The following is a 24,253-nucleotide window of genomic DNA, read 5'->3' as shown; positions in this document are numbered from 1 at the left end:
GGCTCCCACGGCACCTTCGCAAGCGCGTCACCTGGTCATCCTGCAGATCGACCGTCGCAAACCCTGATATATGGGGGAGCCCTGTAGCGCCCGAGGTGGCATGCTCAGGTGCTGGGTGAATGGGAGCCGGCTCTGCTCTGACTGCCACAGGTCACGGATCGTTCTTCTGCTGATCAGTTGCTCTACAAGTTCCCTTGCAGTATTTTCTCTCTGGTCAATAACTTCAGATCCCTGCACTAGTCTTAACTACGGGCCTTCTCCACAACTACAACAACAACTTTATTGTGAGATGTGAGATGAGTGATTTCATCGCCGGTGGTGATGTGTGGAATGAAATTATGAGCCCCTTCACAATCATCATTCCATCCTTGCCTTATTGACTCACCTCCGAAATGTCTCTAAAATCAGGAATGATACTCTCCAAATGCATCGAATAATGAGCTTAGGGTTCTTAAAGCTACGGCTTAGGTTTATGCTTAGGTTTAGGTTGAGGAATAAGAGCTTAGGGAAGACCTAAGTTGAAAAGGGTTAGAAACTGGGCTGTTTGATGCCTCACTTTAAAATGACTGAAAACTGTAGTGCAGTAACTTTATGAAGGACGACACGCACACACATCACTGATTGACAGACCAAGAGTTTCTTCATCGCAACAACAGCTGCCTGTATTCCTCTTTCCCTCTCCTCACCTTCTTCTTGCCGCATTTTTGATTGGTCGTTTGTTTCTTGTTCACGAGATCTCTGCCTCCTCTCTTGAAGCCATCCTTTTAGTGATAAGAAGGGATAGCTGCAAGACCTATATATCGTGGGTGTAAGGACAACTCGAACGGAGGAAATCCCATTTTCCAGGACGTGGTCCACGGGGACGTCAGTGGACGTCGCCCAGTAGTGGCTGGGCCTACGGAGCGACATCTCCTAGCCGGGGTGGTACCCTGGCCAACCTCCCTTACCTCACAGCTCAGCCGAAGTCAAAGGTGAGGTAAGGAGCACACGGTTCCGCAAAACAAAAAAAAAACAAAACAAAAAAAAAAAAAACAAGAAGAAAGTTCGCTTCCGAAAAAAGTGCAAAAAGTTCTTTTCCGGATTATCCGGATGCTGTTCGCAAAAGCAACGCCCTTCACCTATACCCTGTTCGAAGCATGTTTTTATTTTCTTTTGTGTTTTATTTTTATTTGTTTTGTTTTATTTTATCTTTCCGCTGACATTTTTTTCCTGTTCATCTAGCGCATAATAAGGCAAGGCTGCTATGTCGTGCTGTTGTCTGCTACACATGTTGAAAAGGTTTGTCGGGTCTCACATCTCCATATTTTTTGTATATCATTCAGGCAGGTTTTCAAATGTTACGTAAATGCACTACATACCTATGCATTTATATATATTTATAATAATAGCGGTGCAATAGTTATTGTCACGACGTAGCCGCTCGTGCGCATGGTGTGCTTTTGCGCGTGCATGGAACACACGTAGGAGTTGGCTGCCACTGTTCTGGACCACTGCGAGACAGACGGACTCACGGTGCTTTCTACGGCAATGAATTACTACATGGCGGTAGTGGCAGCGATCCTTCCCTTATTGCTTCCTACTACGGTGAGTTCGGATACAATCCATCGCTGTTCCTATCGTTGTTACTGTAATGGATTTTATAAAGCTCGGGGGGTGTTCGCTGACTCGTGTGCATGTACGGCAGGTGCATCCGCACCAATCAAGTAACGCTCGAAATTGAGAACAGTAGACTGCAAGCATGCACAGGCGGAGCGCGTTACTAGATACATCGACCATGACAGCACAACAACGTCGTGCGTCGCCTTGTCCTCAGGGCTCATGCAGCATTTGATGTCAAATGCAAATTTCTCCTCTTAGCTGAGTTTTGGGTTGCTTCAACCAGCTCACTAGAATGTCTCCTCTGGGCAATGAGAAATTTTTCTTGTGCTTATTCAGTCTTCGGTATCGCCGAGGAAATGTCTATCCGTCCCACAGCTCTCAGGGGTTCACATTACTGTTTGTTTTGCTTTGTTGAGTACAGCCAATCGTTAGACACGGCGTGTTCGCTACGAGAACATCTGCAGAAAGCGTGCTCGGTGCAGTGCTTGGATCCGCGGGAGGAGGGGGGGGGGGGATGTGTTTCGAAGAAAAAAAAATCTGGTCGGTCGCGTACGCAATGAGATCGCATTGCAGCAGACGAAGGACGTGCCTGCGCTATGACCATATGCGTACGGCTGAACGGTATATTTGCGTGCGGCTGAACGGCAGACCCAACCATAGGCTGGACACCCTCAGCCTTATGCAAAAACACAGGTGGCGCCTGCAAACGCGTTCGCTTATTTCTGTTAAATCACTTATTCTTTGGTGCGCATTTCTGAACATCTAGCCCGGTGTAATGGCGGCACGCAGCTTACGTTCCTCGTTTTCGGTCATCGCGTCTGAATCTCCCGCAGCAATGGTGGCACACATGCGAACTGCACGCTTCCGTCGCGTGAACGCTCTGTAGCACACCCCCTATGCTGTCGCTCCGCGGCGTCCGTGTCAGGGTGTCGAACCGAGGTTTTTCGTTTCGGTTCAAAGAAAACTGTTCAGTTCCGGTTCAGTTTCACATGATATAAGGAGAATTGACTGCAACGAAAATAAACCCCTTTATTCTTTCTAACAGAGAAATGTGAGGTTCCTGGAGTTTCCTACCTAAAGACCGATGGATGTATTGCGCACTTGAGGTCTTGCCCTTGAGGGCCAAATAGTTCAATTTTCTATTTCAACCGAAACCCAAAAACATATTCCCTCGGTTTCCCTCCGGAGCATAAAATTGTTTCGGTTTCCGTTCCGGTTGGCCCAAAAATAACGCTTCTCTTTTTCTTTTTTTTTTTCAGTTCAGGTTACCTGTTCGCTCCTGACTGTTGCCGCCCTGACTGTTGCCGCAATGCGAGACGCGTTATGCACACAGACACTGAGCGAGTGCGCCTGCCGAGGTGGCGCGATGTACGAGGGGTGTGAGGTTGGCAGAATGAGGGCACCTCTCCGATGCCTCTCTCAAGCTGACGCGACGCGGCTTTACCGTGGCTTCAAAAGTGCGGTAACGAAATGCTATCGCGTTTAACATTTCTGGAGGACACTTATGCAAGCCACAAGCGTAAACCGTGCCATCACGCGGGTCATGTAAACTTCTGTTGATTTTCCAGTAAATTTTTCCATTTCCAGTAAATAATCGGCAGACTCAGTAATAAACAGAATCAGCGGGGTGCATGGAATAGTTTGTCGCCGAGAGTCGAACCAAACCTGAACCCGAACCGGAAACCGTTATTAACCGTTACTTTTGGCCGAACCGGAACTAAACCGAACCGAAACAGTCGACGCCATCTCTGAGCTGAATCGGAACTAAACTGTTATAAAAAAAATACCGGTAACCAGTTCAAATAACGGTTCATACGGTACCAAGGGCGGAACTTTGCATGTTCTTTTATTAAGTTCGTAGCCTTCCTGTTGCTCTCCGAAAAAGTTGTGCCCAACAGGAATGCTCTGGATTTTCTAGAGTCGGGACGTAAGCACAACGAAGAAGGCAACTTAAAACTGTTAGACTACTAATATCTCGTTGAAATCCATTTCATATTTTAAAAATCGAGAAAATAGCGCGTGCCATGAAATATGGATCTCTGAATTTTAGTGTGCAAATGAGCCGAAACCGCAAAAGCGCGCTTGAGGAGCACATCGCCCTCGCCGACGGAGGCTTATCTGGACTAGAGTCACTAAATAAGCTACGCTTCAGAGTAGCGACACTGAGCCGTCATGTTGTTTCGGATGACCTCCAGCGCCATCCATTTAGCGCTCTTCGAAGTGTCGTCTTCTTCCACTGCTGAACTTCACATTCATCTATTTCTACTGCCAAAATAGAGGTGGGGCTGGAGGTCATCCGAAACAACATGGCGGCTCAGTGTCGCTACTCTGAAGCGTAGCTTATTTAGTGACTCTAATCTGGACCGGAATGCGATGTATCTGGCCGGCAGAGCGGCACGTACTCAAATTATCTCCATGGCTCCAAATCACGTGGCCCCCTAACGTGAAATGAGCGCTGTACTCCCCGCGTTCCCGGTCGCCGCGTTTCGGTTTTCGCTCATTTGCATATCAAAGTTCGTGGATGGATATTTTAACGCACGTGCGTGTTTTAGGATTTGTAAACGTGAAATGGCTTGATACTAGGATAGTCTCTCAATCTGCTATCTCGCTTTTGCACGAAATCCCCTAAATCCTAACGACAACGGCATCTATGCTGCCTGGTAGTTTTTTTTTATAAAAGTTCTGTATGGGCTAAAAAGAAAAAAAAAGCACCCTGTAATTTACCGAGTACCTTTCTCTGATGTTGTAGCAGGTTTCAGCTATAGAGGCTTCAGGTATAAAAGTGATACCGGCAGCTTTGCGTCTTGGAAATTCCTCGCACACGATTAAGAAGTACTGCGCTAGGGCTTTCACCAGTATCAAGGAAATCCCATTGGGCTTAAAGAACGCAGTAAGTATGTGGAAACCACGAAACCTGTATTAGTACTCTAAGAATAAAAATGCCTGTAAGTTGATTCATGAAGCTTTTCTGCGCCGCTACATGCGCAAAACAGGTTGTGTGGTGTAACCCTTGTTATCATGATGCAATCAAGACCTGGCGTTCAATACTGCGCACACGACAGTTACTTGGGGTGCTGCGAGCAGCAGTACACACGTATTCCAGGTCCTTAGGTCCTGTTCACTCTAACCGCCCGAGATAATGTTCCCGGGAAGTGTAGGAGTGCCGATCAGTTTCCTAGTAGAGTTACGGGAGCGTGACCTTCCAGGAGAAGTTATCGTCTGCTCCATCGGTATGATGAAGCGTGCGTGAGTAAACAGTGGCGGAGAACCAGAGAAACGGAAATAGATGCGTTTCCCAGCAGATGACTAGAATGTAACACCAAATTGAGAGGTACAACCCCATTCATCACCCGTGAAAATTGAAATTACGAGGTCCCGTCCTATAGCTAGGAGGTATATTCCACGAAAACAGCAGACGATATAAGTCGAGGCAGCATGGCGTCATGATGAAAATGTTTTAATGACAGAATGAACTCACGCGACATGACCCTGTGGTAACCGTAGCCAGTACAGTATGTACACCATTATGTCACGCCGCTCTGCTGACGCAATTAGTAACTGCGCAATTATCTAGATGCTCCTTTGATCGGAGGAGGGGGGGGGGGGTCCCGAGGTCAGTGGGAGTCACCACGCCTTCTAGCAGGCGCCAGTTGCACTCTTCCTGCTCTGTCGATGGCCTCTAGATGCGCAGTCCGTGTGATTGATCCCTTGAAAGAAAGTATGTCCGTCAGCCCGTCTGTGACGGCTTCCCGTGAAGGGTGCTGTCGATGCACTGGCATAACGATTTATTCACATGCACATTGTCTTTCGCGAATGACGCGTGTACTCAAAAACGCCTTACGCATTTTGCATACGCAGACATAATCGGGATATTGAAGGCACCAATGCAAGGGTTTCTTACGATCTACTAGTGCTAGCACTGACGGGTTATCAATAAAAGAGCCATTATCCTAGTGATACACAGGAGCTGTCTACTCGTGCAGCAATACTGCAGCTACGACGCTGCCTCCATCAACGCAAGCTGTGATATAGAGATGGGGAAACTGCGTGGCAAGTGTGGTCTTGTCGAGCGGGCCGAAGACGCCTGCGCTTTCGACGTTGTGGTCACTATTGCTGCTGGAAGCGGGGTTCGTGGCCTTCTTTTCGTGAGAAGGGAACCGAGAAAGGTGAGCGGATGTCGCGGCACCTACTCTAGGTGACGCTACTATAAAAATGAAGTGAGGGGTGGATGAAACCAAGCAAGTTTGGTTTGCCGGACAAATCTCCCCTTCCACAACTAGAAGATAGTTCGCTTAAAGATAATCAGTGAGCGTTTTCGGTGCGTAGAGTAAGGCGAATCGCGTCGGTAGAGTTCGGAAGATTAGGAGGGAACAAGGAAAATCACTTGACAATAAACGGATAAGCCTTTACCGACAGAACCTTCGTCTGGCTAAGCCGAGTTTTGGTGAGAAACTCCAGAAAGATTTCAACGACGCGTTTGGCATGTTTCAGGACATAAAGTACTTTACGGCGAAGAACGTTCCAAGTCAAGATATTTTCGTTGGCACGATCAAGAACGATACTTTTTTCGACATCACAGTAAGTACATTCGAGAAAGTTACGTGGGAACACTAAAGGCACATCTAGTTTTCAGTTGCAGTACGTGTGCCAGTAAAACAGGAAAATGCTTTAGGTCCTCAAGTTCAACGCCTCGAATTGCACATTGTGACATAGGGATTTCATCATGCCTTGCTTTCAGGCAAGAGGTGATCACGATTCCCAGCTAGCCTTGTACGCCGTCGAAGTCAACACCAACAGGGAAGCTGCAGTCGTCTGGGTCATCGCATGCCTCACTGTTGCAGTAGGGTCAGTGTGGTCGGGAAGCACGCGCAAGACCTTGTGAGTTCCCGGTAAAGCGTGTCAGTTTTGTTATGGTTTACCGCTGATCCTCAGTGTGTAACATCTCCCTCAATTTGCTTCGAGGTTCTTATTGCGTAACTGGAGAACTATACTGAGGAACGAGAATGAAAATAAAGATCAAGATGAGAAGCCTGAAAACGTGAGCGTTGCAAAGGAGGAAGACAATGTAGCACGGGAACCGCCCGAGGAACACAATAGGCACAAAGCAGGCAATGTAAGCGAACCTATACCCCATTCCAGTAAGCAGCACGCACGGATTATGAGGCTGTTTATACCCTGCCGTAACGTAGACGAACGAGCGAGTGCAACGAGGTTGACAGGCGTCGGCTGTCGGAGTATTTATACTCGCAGCATCGATCAGCGTGCTCTGACAGCGGTGGGCGCATATCACACTGGTGTTTCGCGACAGTATTCGACGGCATATGCGTAAGTTACTACGGCCTACTACGTGCACGGTGGCACGGACGTCGCTATGGCCATGCATGTGCTCGAGGAAGCAAACTTAACGCTGGTTGACGACGAAGTATAAACAACACATGAAAGCCAGCGCGGCGTGTCGTACGAGGGCACGCTGCACGAGCTACGCTGCCTGCCGTTGGAGTATAAACAGCCCTTTACACCTACATGTCACGTCTAGACTGGGATGGTACTCGGATTCGAATCCCGGTGCCGGCTGTGCTGTCTGGGGTTTTTCCTGGATTTTCCTCAGACGCATATGCCGGCATAGTTCCTTTAGAAGTCTGCCCAGGTCACACATTCCCCCAGTGCGCTTGTGCTGACGTTGCCCTCCTTTGAGGCTAACGGCGAGCCCTTTCACCAGCTCCACCACAATCCAATGCATGATTAAATTACGCCTAGGTAGCGAGGGCATAGTGTAAACATCAACTGGTTCGTGAAGGGATATAGCTAAAAGCTGCCTACTCGTCGACATTTCGTACTGACTTTGTAAAGACTCCTGGTAACCGGTCTTCGAAGTATCAACGCCAAATTACGTGATGGCAGTGACGAAAAGAGTGAGGATATTGTAGAGGGCGGTAATCATAGAACGGCCAGTAGGCCAACGTGGCCTACTTGCGATGCGGCACGAAAGGCACGAAAGCGCTTCAGTCACTACCTTCTTTTTAAACCAAGCCGTTAACTCGACTACTAACATGCACTATGCGAAGTGATCCATTCGACGGACGCACAAATATAGCAGTATTCGATTTTAAAAATCGCAATCGTGTGCAACGGTGGCAATGCCCGCATCTAACCGCCCAAGTTGGTATGAGGTCATAACGGCATAGCCCGCTAATTGGTGCAGGGAAACGTATTTTGCTATACAGGGAGAAAAGGGGGAAAGAAACGAAAAAAAAAAACGCCGGCCCCGATTTGTGCGATCCCTTGTAAGAGTAACGACATCAGTGGTGACGTTTTTTCTCCTCCTTCTTTCGCCGTGCAGAGGAATTTGAGCGTGAACGCGCGCGTCGATGTTCGTGCGTTTATTATTTTTTTTTCTTCTAATGTCGAATTCTGCTGGTCGTTGTACTGCAGAAAGTTATTCTGGCTCAAGCGCGTGTGTAACAGGGCCGCTTCAACGGATGGCATGTTTCATTGGCCTTTCCATTCGCTCTTCGTTTGTTCCTAGGCTGGGCCCACACCGCGGCGCACTACACTGTGCTACAGGGCCAGCGGAATTCGCCGTAAGAAAAATATTGTATAGAGAGAATTGCTTTGATAGTTGTCAAGTAAGTCACATCCTTCCATAATGCATCAGAAACCGAAAATATTTTAGATAGCTTTCCTGGCTCCTTCAATACTACACTCTGAAAAAAAAAAAAGAAAAAAGAGCCATACCAACTCCATTGCGGGGGTAAAACGCCCTAACTCCAGTGTGCAAAATTTCAGGCTTTTTGAAGAGTATCTGCAGCTCCGAGAACTATGGAGTAAAATTTACCCCTGTAGTACGGAGTAAATGTTGCACCCGTACAGCTCCCTATTTACTCCAGCACGTCGGACGTAAAAGTCCACTCCACTCATGAGCTTAACATAACTCCATTGGAGAGTTATTGTTACACTACATAAGGCGTAAAAATTATGCTCAGATCCTGGGACGTGCATTACTCCAGTCATCTCTTCACCTTGAAGAACATGCAAGGAAGTGTTGTAAAACAGAATCTTACATACATACATACATTTATTGTGCCTCTGATACAGAACAGAAGTTGAACATTACAGTGTACATTACACGCTACGTACACGAAACATAATTGCATGGCTAGAAACAGCTGTCGTTAGGATCCGTTTTTAAGTTTTTAACGGCACCTTAAGCGTCTCCTAACCAATGTAGCATACTTCGAACACTTCGTAATGTTCGAACGCGGTGGATATGGTGCAGCTGTTCTGTCATTTAGTAGACAGGTGCGTCCCTCCACCGTGATACAGCAGGACTAGAACTTTAAATGGTCTTCTGTGAGCATTATTACGATGTTATGTTACATTCCTTTCTATATGGCCTTCTCAAGTAGTGTCAGTCAAGTACGCGATGTAGATCTATTAATCTAAGGAGCAATATAATTTTTTTCGTTACTGAAAGGTTACAGAGAAGAACCAACTCAAACAGAGCACACTCACAACAAAATCCAAAACTTTCTTATTTGCCAACATTTTACTTCCTCATGTATAAGGATGAGACATAGTATAGGATGCACCGTAAAAACTATATGCTGTAAGGATGTGTGTGCTGTCCAAGATTGGTAGAGAACAGTGCTTGGAATGTACATATCGCTGTGCGGGTGAATCTCCGGCTTGTTCATCTGTCACCAGTGGCGTATCTAGGGTGTGGCAGGTGTGGACAGGTGCCATGGGCGCCAGGTGAACAGGGGCGCCATTATGTGGTCGGGAGTGAATGTGCCAGGTCGGGCACTCAACCTGGCACATTCATAAATGATCTAAAGCAACCGCCATTAGAGGTTGTAGTGTGAAACCTAGTGCGGACCACACGAAAACGCATCCCCAAGGACACCATGTTGCCATGGGCGCAGGTAGCTCGATACGCCACTGTCTGTCACTACATTAACATATTACTGTGTAGGCAATTTGGCACATTCGCACCCACTCCTCAGATCATTCGTGGCAAAGCAGGGAGAGAAGTGCGTTTTCATACGCATCTGGCTCAGGCATAAGGTGCATGTGCTTTGAATTTTTGAAAATAGACCAAAAGCCAGGAGTCATGATCTTTATCGTTTTGTTACACTGGCTTCGGCGATATGTGACGTTATCATATGTCAGATATTTTCGCTAGTAAACCATTTCTTATGCCAAACAAATAATGCTAGGTAAATGAATGGTTTGAATCATATCTGTGGAAAAATTGATTGATGCTAGTGCTAGGCAAAAGTTTACGGAACTCGACCTTAGAACACAGAGGTATACTTCCAAACTTATGAAAAGTCTCAACCACATATTTGTGAATAAAGTACAGGCCAACGGCTACCGTGTTTCGTTACCAGTGTCCCCAAATTAACGGATCTTCCTTTCAAAGCAATGCATACGTGTACGTAACGCCCGGGACGGAAACTTACCTTGAGTACACAGTGGGCGACACGGAGCCACGCAGCTATGATTTGCAGTCGTTGCGTTCGTTACACCTCAGCACGCCGAAAACGTTGTTGTTCGAAGCAAATATTATTCGGCGGTTTGAGATCTCCAAAAGACCGTTAACAAGTATCCGCACGACAAGCAGAAACGCACGCGGAGCTCAAACGCTAAACTCAACGGCCTCGACATCAGTGTTGCTAGACTTCGCAATGACAAGGACGAAAACTGTCCAAGAATATGCAGATGCCTCGCGCTTAACTCTTCGCGCTTAACGGAGTCAAGCGCAGGTTGAAGGGAGTTATTGAAACATCAAAACATACAAACGCACAAACGGAGTTTCAAGGGTGTTTGGTGAGAGTTCACCCGCAGCAGGGGGCGTAAAATTGCTTAATACTATACTCCCTTTTTTAGAGTGTACCTTAGAAGTGACGAAGTACCACTAATCATATCTGGAAAGATATCTAGTGACCCAGTGCCTGAATCAAGCTTCACCTCAATCACTTTCACAATCAATCAATCCAATTTTATTTCGTATATCGTGCATTCGCGTAATGTAGGCAATACGCTTTCACAGGAAGAACCTCAAGTGAAGCCTTCGACAGAAGCGCTTCCCGTTCCTAAGCAGTCGTCGTCTGGACACCACCGAAAGGTTGTCCATCTCGATGAGTTTGACCAGGACATCTTTGACGAGTGCCCTCTTGACTTCCAAATCGTCGTAATACTTGTCATGTTCATGGGCACAAGCTTGCTTTTTATGTATTACTTCTCCAAAAAGGTCGGTAAGTGAGGGTGTACATTCAATGCGAATTTGACGCACGTACAGGAGTGTACTTCCGCAAAAGTACTACCATTTGTGGTTCGCATGTTTTACGAGATACAGATGCAAACTGCAAAGATTCATGCGAATGCTCTACACAAACCTAACCCTCATGGCGACATATTCAGCAACAACCTCTGGGATGCTTTAACCATTCATTACAATGCAAACAGGCTGCAGAAATGCGGTGGGTGGCGTGCTTGTGCCTGACGACGCAGATTGTACGATTTCTCGTAGTTTCTCAAAACAATGACATATAAGGAGACATCGAATTGAATACAACAAATTCAGACTTGTACACGCCTGCGCAAGAACCAATGTCATTTTATTGCACAACCCTACTGGAAACAAATGGTAGCACGACTGATCCAGCACGTGAGTGCAACATTGCTTATCTGAGCATGTTCCTTCGCAGTGTACGTGATGATAGTCTGCGTCATGTTGGGTTCCATGATGAGCCTAATTGTTCTTCTGGACGCCGTGGCGGTCTTAATCCCCTGCGCAAGTTTCAGGTGAGTACTTTCATGTGAGTACTTTCTGCGCGTCAATGATAGAGCGCGGCAGCAGGGAACGTTGGTCACGTCCTACATCCCCTCAGTCGCTACATCTCCTCAGGAGGATTTCATCGCCGAGTAGTGTTACACCACTGACTTCTGTACAACTTAGTAGCCTTTTAGTGGCCTGTGGTTTACACTCTGCCATGATGCACGCGCCATCAGAGCATAGTGGCTTTCGTAGAGGCTGCGCACCATCGCAGCGATTATTTTCAAGATTATGAATTCTTCTTCTGTAGTCTTCTTCCGGTAGCCACATGCTCTTCTACCGAATGCAGCATGCCCTTACTACCCACCCGGAAAAATGGCATCTGTGCTGCTCTGCTACCTTTTTGATAAATAGTCTGTATCGAATTCAGTGATTTCCCCAGAAACTCACTGCTGGGGGGTGCCGAGCTTTCAGGGGGGTAGTGAAAGAATCGTGCCACAATGGTGGCATATCTGCACAGCTTTCCCGTTTTATTTGTACATGTTATTACGTTCGAACACAGTACAATTGAATATAGATTCATTATGAACGGCATTTCAACAATAAGATGCATAATTGCACGACCGACAAAGAAAAGACTAGCAACTTGTTTCACGAAGCTCAATGAATACCTAGCAACCAAAGGTGAAAACCCTAGACGAAAAAAGCGGAATACCTTGCTTGAGTTGGGCGCAAATGGTTCTTGATGAGCCACATTGCGTTTGCGTGCCCGCACTCATTTTTGCTGGTATATGCGCGCAATATATGCATTGAACAGTCACTTTCAAATGATTTTGGACAAATGCATGGTACGATCACCTGCATGATTGTGGTCCTACAGCATAAGTTCGACTGTACAGGATGTAATTCGCTGCGCCGGACTCACTACCAGAACATGTTTGTGGCCGAGCTGGGTGGTGTCACCTGAGAAATTTCAAGGGGGGGGGGGGGGGTGTTGCAAAAATGCAGAGGGGTGTAGGGAAATCCCTGATCGAATTACACCCTGCAGATGTACACAGATTCCCAGTGTCGGGTTTCGTCCTTTTCGCAAATAGTAACAGTGGGGCTAAATCTGTGCTGTAAGGGACATGGGGCAAAACCTCTAGACTCATTTCGGCCAAGGCTGCTACCGTGAAATTCGTCGCGTGAGCCTGGGCATTGTCACGAAGGGTGACCCTTCCAGACAACATCCCACACGGCACATGGATGACTCCCCGCATGTCCCAAAAAAGTTTCCATGGACTTCCCAACAGACTGCTGCATCTTGCTTTTCTGTTGCGGCGGGGAAGCCGTATGTCGCCATTCTATGCTGCTGCTTTTTGTCTCTGGGGTGAAATGATCTATCCAGGTTTCATGACATGGGATGATTGATTGCAAAAATTGGTCCCCCTCGGATTGAATTGCAAAAATTGGTCCCCCTCGGATTGAAACAGTTTCAGCAGCTATACCATACCCTTCTAGTCACAAGTCAGGTGCCGGGATACCCATCTTGCACAGATTTTACGGAACAGTATGTGCGGGTGAATGATTGGCTTCACACTGCCGACAATGCAATGTCCTGAACTGTTACTCCGTTTCTCGAGGATGGCTTGATCAACGCCTGCAATGTCCCACTTGGCGTGACAGCAGTCGGACGAACGTGTCTGTTCATTCGCCTCCATATCCCGTTGTTCGCCGAACTTTCGCCACCACTCGTACCCTCTTGCCCTTGACGTTGTTTCGTTCCCCATACTGTGCCTGTAACAATCTCACTTGTCGTTCTCCTTCACGAGAAACTTGGTTATGCATCGCTGTTCCACAGCTACAGAGATACTGCTCGACGCCATGATTGCTGGAGCTGCTGCACGTGTCGTTGATATGGGAATTGCAGTTCGCCCCTACAGGAGTTTTACTTGATTACATATACTCACTGCTTTTTCTCGAACAAAAGTCTGCGAGCAAAAGTGCGATAAAATGTTTTATTCGTGCTTGTTGGTCTCGACGTTACTTGTGACTCAATCACCTAAGTTAAGTACACCAAGAGAACGTCAGGTACGCTATGCCTACGCCTGCGTGCAGGTTAATCTTGCACGGGTCAGACAGGAAGCGTTTACCTGGTTCATAGCTGACTACAAGGTGACTGACTGGCAAGGTTCTAAGCTCACTTCGTGAGGTTTTCCCTTCCCTGCAGGCTTCCGAACTTGCTGTTCCCTTGCTTCGTCCAGAACATGGAGTTCCGCCATCACTTGGTGTTTGTAGCTGCCATCGGTCTCCCTGTGCTATGGTTCACATTCAGAGACGATCCCCACGGGTGGATCCTCCAGAACACATTAGGCGTGAGCCTTGCACTCAACATCACCAGGTGTTTTCAGTTGCCCAACTTCAAGGTGCAGTGTTGGTGTTCATTGATATCTCTATCGTTGTATGTTTATTTTTTGGAGGGGTAGTATAGAGGTCGTGTGGGCAGGATGCTCGGTACTGCGAAACCTTGTACCAGCTCACGGCGATAGATTTGATAACGTAGCGCTTGTAGGATGAAATAACGACACATAGACCATGGGTTTGTAGGAACTAGCTTTATTCATGGTCCTTTGACGATGTTGAGTTTGGATGTAGTGGTTATTACCAGGCTTGGGGCTGCCATAAAAATGTCATTGGTCTACCGGGCTTGCATTAGCACCGTCATTCGTATTGCTCAGAAGCACCAGTTCACAAGTGTCTCCTCTTATCACTTGCAGTTCATCTCCCTGATACTTGCCTTCTTATTTTGTTACGACATATTTATGGTATTTGTGACAGCGTTTCTCCAGGTAAGTTTCATTTTACCTGCCACGTTAGTCTGTAGTTTTTTTCTGACAGACTTACGTAAGGTAATTACAAACGTAATTGTGCAGAAGGGACAGAGCGTCATGGAAGAGGTTGCTACGGGGGTATACAACCTTCCTGTCCTCGTGCGTGTGCCATTTTTCGATTTAGGGGATATAGAAGACTGTCTTTCCGCAGCTTTCGGTGTGATTTTGGGCTACGGAGATATTGTCGTCCCAGGTAGGTGTCGTGCAAAGGTAAAGCTACAGACATACGACGTGTGCTTCTTGGTACTTGTGTCCCAGCTTATTTATTGCGGAATATAAGATGAGACGTTTTGTGCTCACGCTGTGCACTTAGTTGAGCATAGTGCAGCTTTCAGCCTCGGTCAGAAAAGCTGCTTCCCTCAGCTGTCAGTCCGCGACGATATATGTCCTCGGCACAATTGTGAGGGACTCCTTTTTCTTCCCGTCCCTCTGCAGTTGTATCTGCAGTCACCTGTCCCCAGCAGTCGACTGGTCGAGTGGCGATTCCCGGGAGCCAATAAAAAGTGATTGGTTGATCTGACGTCAAAACACACAAGGAGTAGCTAAGACAAATCGGCACCGCTGTTCGCATTCTTGTAACAAATTTCTCAAAGGACACTTCCCAAAGGAAATAGTTTTGCGTGACAGATCCTGAACGAGTCCATGCTCCTTTAAGGTTAGAAGGGTGCTGACACAGTATTAGAAAACTGTTCTCGCATTTGGAAGCGTGCATTGCGGTTTCTTCCGTTCATGAGTGACTTAATGGATGAATCCTTCTCCGTTTATGTTGGTGTCAAAGTCACTGCATGTTTCACTCCGCCATGAGAAGTTCCCTTTTAGTGCCTCTTGCCTTTAATTGATAATTGTCGTACACCACGGCGAATTATCAAACCAACCTTCAGCAGGAACCCTCGCAGGACAAACACAACAGACCTTCATTACAACGAAGTGGGTTTGACAGGGAAAAATTCGATATAAGCGGCAGCCGGAACTCCCACATTATAGTGGCACCGGAGGTGCGCAAACATAAAAGCAGGCAAACAAATCTTTGTGGTGACCACCTGGGCAGCCCTTTAATTTAGGTAAAAGATCATCCTTTTTGAAGCGCGGGAGCGTGTATTCAACTTTAAATAAAGCGGTTTCGGTATAACGAGGGTTTCCTCTCAGTATCTGCTCAGTGTGTGCTCGTACAAACTTTGGGTTTGCACCTGCCGCTGCTACGCTTCTGCTAGCCAGTAACATGTTACCTACGCGTCGTTATTGGGAGCGCGTGCACAATTCGGGTTCTCAAGGGTGTCTCAGGCTCTCAAGAGCAGAGGACGCGTCCACTGCATTTTTGTGGCTCTAAAAGCCGAAATAGACTCACGGATCTTGGGTGCTGGTTGAGGAAAGGTGCGGGTAGCCTCTGCTTTGTCTGAGGCTGCTTTCTGTGCGCGTCGCTGAGCCGAATACACTAATGGTATAGAGACGTGGAATTAACTTTTGGATGACCGCACCGTACCGATCCAGTAGGCGCAGGAGGCGCAGATGTTAAACATGCTGGCGTATGTCACGACTGGCGATTAAGCGTAACGAGCTACAGACACTGTTAGCACTTTGGTAACGGTAGCTGCTCAGCAAAGCCTGCACAAGTTAGTAGGATGCTTTATCGCAGCATGCTATAGTCCATTGCATGTCAGAATTTGGTGACAGAGAATGGTGAACACAGAGCGAGCGCCGACTTACAAATGGAAATTATTGAAAACTGAGCCCACAGTCCCCCAAAAAGCTCAGGTCACGAACAAACATCGACCACCTAAGATAAAGTCTCTCTGTCGGAGAGAGACCAACATATTTTTTATATTGAGTCTCAGCGAGAACCGATTCCCCACATTGTCCGGAAGGGTTGGTAGTGCTTTTCGGGCAGAGCCGTTGGTGGGCCGGATTTGACCATGGCCGAAGTATGACATGGTATGAGGGCGAGAGTGCAGCTGAGTTGACGTCCCTATAGTGACGATATCTTGGAGAAACGCGGCTTCACCGAGGCCTCAAAAATCCATTAACGAAATGCTATCTCATTTAAAAACTCATGCGGCGTCGCGCCGGCGCCGCTTCCCTAGCTGGCAGTCTGGCGACGCTACAGCCTGAGTTCAATGTCGTACAAGCACAGAGGAAATACACACACACGCCTCTGGCAGTGTTACGATGCGTCGCGCTCCAAAGTTGGAACACAACCTCACTTCACTTCGGTTTGAGCAGTTTTTGAGCATGTTCTAATCCGCCTGACATATACTGATAGGTCTTGCTGTGTCTTACTGCCGTGGGTACGACGTACTCTCCAAGAGAAGATCCATATATTTTATAGTATCTATGCTCGGTAAGTGTTTTTGTTCCTTCTCTGTGTTCACTCTTTTTACATTTCTATTGTGGTACATCACTTCAAGGGTACAGCATAGGTCTCGTGCTGACATTTGTTAGCGCACAGCTCATGGATTCCGGACAGCCTGCACTTTTGTACCTGGTTCCTTCGACCCTTATTCCCCCCTTGCTGCTATCCTGGTGCAGAGGCGATCTCAAGGCCTTCTGGTTGGGAAATATTGTGAGTGGTCTTTTATGTGGTACTTACTGCTGCCGCGTTTCAAACACGAGCATATGTGTAGTAATATTTCTCGTTTATACTATGAAAGGTGAACGTAATGGCCTTACCACCGTGGTTGGTACAAACACACACACACAAACTGCACCGCATAATTAGCGCCTTCGCGGCGTTTCACGTATCTGGACAGCTTTTACCACGTTACCACGGCGCTGGCGCCATCAGCCGGATTTGAAAGCGCAACCTTGTGGTCTTGTGGCAAGAAAGCTGTTTCGTAGAATTATTGTCAACCTTATTTTCAGTCAATTTTCAGTCAATATTATTTCAGTCAACCTTAACAATAACACTGAAAAAATATTCAAATCAAGTCCGAGCGCGATAAGTCACCCTAGTCACCCAAAATCCTTGCGTTAAACTAAGAGAATAATTTTGTTCAATTAAAATTTCCTCATGGCTCAAAGTGTTGCTGTAATCGTGCTCGGACATGATACCATATGTTTTCCAGTGTTATTAAGGTTGACGGGAGCTGTAGATCTATAGGTGTTCGTTTGAACCTCTCGAGAAACTGGTGAGAGAGTCTTTTGTACTGGTCATTCAACCGCGAGGGTGAATATACAGCAATAGTTTTGAAACTAAGCCATTTGGTGAGGACATACTGCTGGCAAGCAAGCTCTCTCTGAAGCACCAGATGACAATGTGCAAGGCTTTATTGCGTGATATGTAGGCACATGTAAAATCACTTCGCTATACTGCAGTGCAATTTCACACGTTGCAGAGATCACCTACACGTTTTCCTTGTATCGAATTGAGGACAATTTTAGGGTAGTGATTGGGAGATTGGGACGTCCTCTGGCGGATCCAAGGGGGGAGGGCAGTTGGGTGGTCGCCCCCAATACCCATGTTTAAGTATTTGGTTCCCCCTCTCCCCTCCCCCGTACGCGCTTCGAGAACACCACCCCCAGCTTGGTGATGGTCGTCTCAATGGTGGTCCCGAGCTCAACTGCACTTGCATTGCAACGCATTGTGAATCCGTAGATGAAACCTAGCACTAGAAAAGTACCCTGGCCGCTGGTTGATGCAGTAGACCGGAAGCGGAACTGAATGTGACATGGCTAGCGGGAAATATTCGCGTTGATTGCTGCTGCATTGGGCAGGTGAACCTTGATAGACTCGTAAAACTTGTATACCATGTGGTTGAACGAGGCTCTCGTTGAAACTTCGATCATTTCAATAAAGTTGTTGTTGGTGCTGGCCCACTGCTTTCATGCTGATATATCCCAATTCCCTTCACCACATTCTCCTTTCTATTTAACCCTGGCACAAAAGCGAAACCGCTGCCTCACGCTATGCAATTTCTATTTGTTTTCAGACTCCAAGAAGTGGTCTTCTAGCGTCCATAGAAAACATTCTGCACGTCTCGATGTCCAGCGAGGCATTTGAGGTGCACATGTCCAAAGGGCTTCTCCAAGTGACGAACTCGGTTATTCCGTGGATCGCTATACCAGTTCCAGTTACGCAGGAAACCTACGATGCCAAATGAATCGAATATGGTCATTGAATAATACTATCTAGGATACCAATAGACATCCGTATTTTCTTCCCTCGTGTTCCTGCTTTCTGTAAACCTGCTGTCGGTGCGACATTAACTGCACACAACACCGTATAGGAAAAACGATTATATCGGTATTTAACTGACATTTACGAAAACATACACGAAGGTTGTTTGTGCTGTTCACATGTCGCAACAACGCCATGAAGAACCATTTTTAAAGCATTTTCAGGTTAGCTTAGCTAGCTTTGTTGCTCTCAGTTACGCTGAACACAAATGCGCTTTCATTCCAAAGACAGGGAATACTCGCGGACAGAGGTCTCTGCAAACTACACCTACATCTAAAACCAGTAGGGATAATCGTTGAAGAGAACACACAAGCACGCCACTGTTCTACACAAGCATGCTTCTACGCTGTGTCGCGAAATCGTGGAAGCCACCTATATAGACTGGTCGCCCAATGCTGAGAGTCTGCGGTCAGTAACGTTTCCCCGCTAGAGGTCGTCTTTGTTTCTCTGGACTTTCCTGTCTAGTGTGATTGCCTGAATAAATTGCAGTTGATAGTTGAACGCTGTCCGTATCCCCCCATCGTGTATTCTCTGTGATGTATTCTACGATGCTGTGTACCAACCAACATGCTCTACACCTCGCCAATAAGAATTATGCAAGCTGATCGTCATCGTTCGAGTGTGCCGGGTAGCTTAAAAGAGCATGGAAATCCTCGACAGAATCGAAGAAGTAGTTGAGATATGGATGCGAAGCCCGGACACGCCCGGATATTCGCACAAAGAGTGCAGCGCGCAATCTTAGTGTGCAGTACAGTTCGCAATCTCGAGCGTCAGAAAAGCTGCTTCCCTCGGCTGTCTGCGATGAAACGTCGAGCCATTTTGCGCGTCTGACAACAGTTGCCTTGCTCCCTCGTCGTAGCATACTATTACCGGCAGTGAATCAAAGTGAGACATAACCGGGAGAGATAACTTCGCAAACCCTCTAACTGTAGTGTCACGACACTGCCACCACAAGTACCCTTGCGTCTGTTCTTGTAGTGACTGAATACACTGCGCACCAACTGCAAACTCCAGTGTCGTTGTGGTATAGACCCTATCGTGACAGTCATGGTGACTTCCACTGCGCGCGATTTCGTTTGCAGATCTTGCAGAGAACCGAAATGTGCCACTCGCGGTATAGTTCTCATACAGCCTTGGACCTCGCTGCTCTGACGAAACCAGGACAGGAGGGTTAGAGCAGTTGCTAAAATACGGATATCCGGAGTTCGTGATACCTCTTCAACCTCCTGCTCTGCTACTATATTCTACACAGTGAATGGGAAGCGACACCCTGGCATCAGACTTGGAACCGGCAGATGTCATACTTGGCTGCAATATCGTTTGCAGCACGACCTACTACTATACTAGAGACCTGGACATCCGCAAAGCTCCCAACACCAGGTTGTAGTTTTGGCGATAGCCGCTTGGCTATGGGATTTGGCGCTAGCTCGCACTATTCGTTACCACGTGACTTGACGAAACCGCGGCAATGCATGGTGGGTGTGTTGACAACGACGAAGCAGTAAGAGAATAACGCGTGTTTAGCGACAGCCTGTGTAGCAGGAAAGACTGTGGCAAGGGTGACAGTGTCATTCCCTCTCCCCAATAATGCTATGTGGCGCTTGCAGTGGCCACTAACGTAACTATTCCATAACCCGGCTCTCCCATAGGCGATTGCCAGTCGTCCAGGTCTCTAGTATAGAGTAGGTCGTGGTTTGGAAGGCTCGGCTACACCAGTGCCAGGGTCTATCTTTTGAGCTTTGCTAGGATGAACTGCCTGGGTTTAAAGGAAAGAAATCTTATGGGTCCCTACACTCAGACGAAACGCACTATTCACGTCAAATTACGCTTCGATACATTTGACGTTTCGCACAGAACAACAATAGCAAGACAGTGTGGAAACCCGTGTTTCCACAACCTCAGGGCGTCAGCCCGTCCGCTGCACCGGCCAGGGAAACACAGCAACGACAAAATGCAATCAGCAACAACAAGGATTTATTTTACTCACATCTGCGGCTGCTCCGTCTTGCACGACACTCCCGGCCAAGAAACAACTCACTCAAACCCCGCTCGCGCTTTTAAATGTCCCAAAAACACCCCCTTTACTATCATGTGATCCACCGACGCTGCTACTTTTCGAGGGCACGAACTGGTATCTTATCAGTTCCCACAACAGTTAGCAGGACATGAAGCATTTATAGCAAACAAAAGGCTTAGAAAATGACATTTTGTGACAAAATCAACTTCAACGTATTCAGCATCTCACAATAAAGTTGTAGTTCGTTAACTTTAACGTACCTTCACTTCATTAAGTTTGAAATGAGACGTGCACTGGCGTAACATAAGATGAGAACAGTTTCCCCTTTACAACCGTGCACATGCCAAATCAAATGCATACGGAGCCAAGGAAACAGAACATAGACTGACAAGTCCTTGCTAATAATCATTACCCCTATAGTACTTTGTTGAGGACACAGTTTCTAGAAAAGAACCCCATCCCCACAATATTTTACGCATCTCGTATGTTCGCGGCCTGTCAGAAGCTATACAAGGTTTCTAAGACCACTTTGCATTTGCACACAGTATCTAAACCCAGCCGAACGTTATATCATATACTATGCGTCCCAAGGACTGTTTCCCACATGAATCAGTCAGTATAGTAGTATAGTTCCCATACAGCCTTGGACCTCGCTGCTCTGACGAAACCAGGACAGGAGGGTTAGAGCAGTTGCTAAAATACAGATATCCGGAGTTCGTGATACCTCTTCAACCTCCTGCTCTGCTACTATATTCTACACAGTGAATGGGAAGAGACACCCCACGCCAGTCAGGCGTTGTATACACACTGCAATGTGAAGAACGTAACGCGTGCTACGTAGGAGAAATCGGAAGAAAGAAGATGACCCGACTCAAAGAACACCAACAGCAAATAGCGAAGCCACTGGCCCATAAACGTCCCACAGAGCTAGTACAACATGTACTAAAAAGAGGGCATGCCTTCATCTTCCAGAACTCGGCAACCTTGGTACGCGAGCATAAATGGGGGTGAGGCAGTTCCTTGTGTCATGCACATTCATGTGAAGATAACGCCTGTAATAGCCACAGGGGCTTCCCATCTAGCTTACATGCGAGCCGTATATTTAAAGTCTGGCCATTGGGAGGAGCCCCCAAAAGAGGCTCGATCTGTCAATCACAGTTGTGCGCCCTCATTGGTTTGCTTTTTACCACGGAGGCCGCCATGACAACTGGCTGCCACCAAAGTGGCCACGAAAACAAACACGGTGAAGCGGGAATTTTGTGACAAAATTTTTGCGCACACTATAACACTGAGACGTACATCATCTTATAAGTTTATCAAAGCAGTTCGCAAATCAGTTCAGTTCAATCAGTTCGATATCTAACCGAAAATAATACGTCTTGTCGTCGTTAGGCCTAGTGAACACAGCCCTCATAGCGAAATAATAAGAAAAACGTCACTGTGCTGTACAATTTTGAATTTATTCACAGAATCTTATAAATATAAACGTTCTCGCCTTTTTTATTCCAACTAGTCATCTTGTTAACCTAAAACCTCATACCGACGACTGGATGTGTACCAGCAGGGGGTTTCGCAGGCAGTGGAACAACAACGGATGGCAACAGCGGATACGGCTTACTTTTCGGAAAATGAAAGTTCCAAGAGAGGAAGAGGGAGTGTAGTAGAGGAAGCAGATGAAGACAATGAGTCATTCTCTCTCGGTTTCGTGCTGAGAGCAAACGGTCAGATCTTCATTTGTTCCATAGGAATTCCACGTAAAGTACTAAATACCTAAAAGTATTGCAAATACAGTGTTTTAAATAGATTACTTGAAATACGTAAAAGTGTGCTAACCAGCTACTGGCTTTAATAACTGTGTAACTTGAGTGCTGAGAATGATGCGTGCTTGTTAGAAAGGACAGGAAGGCCAACAAGCAAATCCGGGTGAAGAACGTTAGCGATACACATGAAAATGCCTCTACACCCTGGGAGCACATAGCAGCGCATTGCTTGCATCTACCTTTCTTACAGACAACATACAAGCCCACTGAGGCCCGTGACAAAGGATAATTCGAGGAAGAAGAAAACCTGTGGGCTGCATTCTCCTGTGACTGACCACGGGAACCATGACTTGGCACTGTCATTATGCATGGACGCTCACTGGCGCTCTCAAAATAGTTCAGGTAGGTGAAGATTTTGCTAACGAGCATTTGTATGATATAGACTGCCCTTGAATATTTCCCCCATTGTGAGAACCCAGTATCGAAGAATCTCGACGCAGAATTTACCACAAGTACAACACGCAACTGTTGCTTTGCAGGGGATCTCAGCACTGATGGCTCTATGCAGCGTGACCGGATCCCATTACGACCTCCCATCTCACTACTTGTCCATGCGTACTCCGGCCCTGCTCATGACCTTCGTTTGTTTTTGTTTTTGCCTCACCAGCTTCATCATTCTCGCAGCCGTAGTCATGGGAAGCACCGACATCCCTTATTCCATTTTCTATCGCTTGTATAGTGCTGTTGCCTCGGTTGCCTTCATAGGGGTGGGTATAACGTACCTAAGCAAAGAAAGCAGGTTCTTGCCAAGGAAGACTGGGGGAACGGTTGCCGCGGGGCTTTGCATTATCAACAGTCTTTGTTTCTTTGCGGACACTGTCATAGCTTACGAACCTCCAGTTGAAGAAGACATGTGCTCGTTTTAAATCGACGATCGAACGCGGTCGAACTGTGACAGCTTCTAGTTCACGGAGGTGAATCCAGAACCAACAATAATAAAATGAGTCATTGTAACATGGCTCAGAGTATGTACTTTTCTTGTGAGGTGACGGAGAGTTAATGAGCAAGAGGAAAGAGGGGATTCGCAAACTGGTGAACACGATTTTTGACGAAATCTTGAGGAGCTCAGGGCTGCGGTGTTCGATGGCGAATATTTTTTCTCCCTATGTTACTAGCACTTTCGCGTCTCGAGGAAAATTTGCAGCACATACCAGCGGGCGGACTTCCATGAATGTACAAGGACGACAACGTTGATTACGTTGGTTACAAAGTAATGTTTCCTTCGATAGGGAAAGGCCCCAGACTTCGAACGTTCCTTATTGTATGCGACAGTACTCCCATTACATGACGCTATCAACTATAGTGAACGTGGATACCTATGGTGGCGATGCGCACGGCACACTACACACTCGATATGGTATTTTTGTCGACGTACCCTCAAGAGACCTCGGTGCAGCCGCAGCAAAATGTATTGGGAAATATTTAAGCCGAAGTTTGTCGGACTCACTGTACAGTGCGCGTGTACAGCACAGTGGGATGTGCAGTGCGACAGTACGCTGTAAAACGCAGAGATAATAGTTGGTTGTAGTACATCGTACGCTATCTCCTTAGCGTACCGTAATTTCAGGCGTATAAGCCGCATCGCAGATAAGCCGCAGGACCGGCTTTTAGGAACGTTTTGAAAATTTTCGGCGAGATAAGCCGCACTCGCAGATAAGCCGGGGGCAAACGACGCAACTGCTTTGTGCCACAAAGGAGACCATGGACAAGGCCGTAAACCCTGTGATCCATACTCCAGCGTCGGCGTGGTGTGCAACAAAGGAGGTTAGTTATAGTGTTCTACCAAGATCGGATTGTGCCCTCGTGTATTTTTCATGGATCGACGGGTCAGTGGCCTTCCAGAAGGCATGCGTTACTGTGACCACGTGGGGAAGGCACCAGGAAGGTCAGTTTACTCGAATGTGGACGGGCCCCTGCTGAGCCGTAGCGATTGTGTGTGTGTGTGTGTGTGGGGGGGGGGGTGAAGGCCAGCCTGCCCCTGGCGCGGCAGGCCCTGGC

The 24,253-nt window shown here is 47.1% G+C and overlaps 1 protein-coding gene and 1 long non-coding RNA gene across 4 annotated transcripts; both read left to right on the top strand.

Annotated features, from left to right (window-relative positions):
* The first annotated feature begins 1,469 nt into the window (after positions 1 to 1,469).
* LOC135385622 (signal peptide peptidase-like 2C) lies at positions 1,470 to 18,400 on the top strand. Of its 2 annotated transcripts, none has more exons than XM_064615067.1 (14): positions 1,470 to 1,584; positions 4,352 to 4,489; positions 5,583 to 5,765; positions 6,091 to 6,177; positions 6,338 to 6,477; positions 6,562 to 6,712; positions 10,652 to 10,856; positions 11,310 to 11,406; positions 13,587 to 13,782; positions 14,134 to 14,205; positions 14,290 to 14,440; positions 16,505 to 16,582; positions 16,650 to 16,804; positions 18,171 to 18,400. In XM_064615067.1, exons 1-14 carry the CDS (start codon positions 1,528 to 1,530, stop codon positions 18,339 to 18,341), a joined length of 1,881 nt encoding a protein of 626 aa, XP_064471137.1. In that variant the 5' UTR covers positions 1,470 to 1,527; the 3' UTR covers positions 18,342 to 18,400. The 2 variants fall into 2 exon arrangements, with proteins under 2 accessions (XP_064471137.1, XP_064471136.1); XM_064615066.1 differs by having other exon boundaries at positions 4,349 to 4,489.
* Positions 18,401 to 22,082: 3,682 nt separating this feature from the next.
* Positions 22,083 to 23,213, top strand: LOC135383769 (uncharacterized). Of its 2 annotated transcripts, none has more exons than XR_010420058.1 (3): positions 22,083 to 22,156; positions 22,446 to 22,597; positions 22,735 to 23,213. It is a non-coding gene; the product is annotated as an uncharacterized LOC135383769 (long non-coding RNA). The 2 variants fall into 2 exon arrangements; XR_010420057.1 differs by having other exon boundaries at positions 22,094 to 22,189.
* The last annotated feature ends 1,040 nt before the right edge of the window (positions 23,214 to 24,253 follow it).

This window comes from Ornithodoros turicata, chromosome 2 (assembly GCF_037126465.1).
Source record: "Ornithodoros turicata isolate Travis chromosome 2, ASM3712646v1, whole genome shotgun sequence".
NCBI lineage: Eukaryota > Metazoa > Arthropoda > Arachnida > Ixodida > Argasidae > Ornithodoros > Ornithodoros turicata.
This window is presented reverse-complemented; position numbering and strand designations above follow the sequence as displayed.

Bases quoted from the DNA above. Each gene is read 5' to 3' on its own strand.
- LOC135385622 (XM_064615066.1), top strand. From the start codon at position 1,528: ATGAATTACTACATGGCGGTAGTGGCAGCGATCCTTCCCTTATTGCTT. The intron at 5,766-6,090 runs GTGAGCGGATGT...GGCATGTTTCAG, and splicing joins TGAGAAGGGAACCGAGAAAG to GACATAAAGTACTTTACGGC. The intron at 14,206-14,289 runs GTAAGTTTCATT...GTAATTGTGCAG, and splicing joins TTGTGACAGCGTTTCTCCAG to AAGGGACAGAGCGTCATGGA.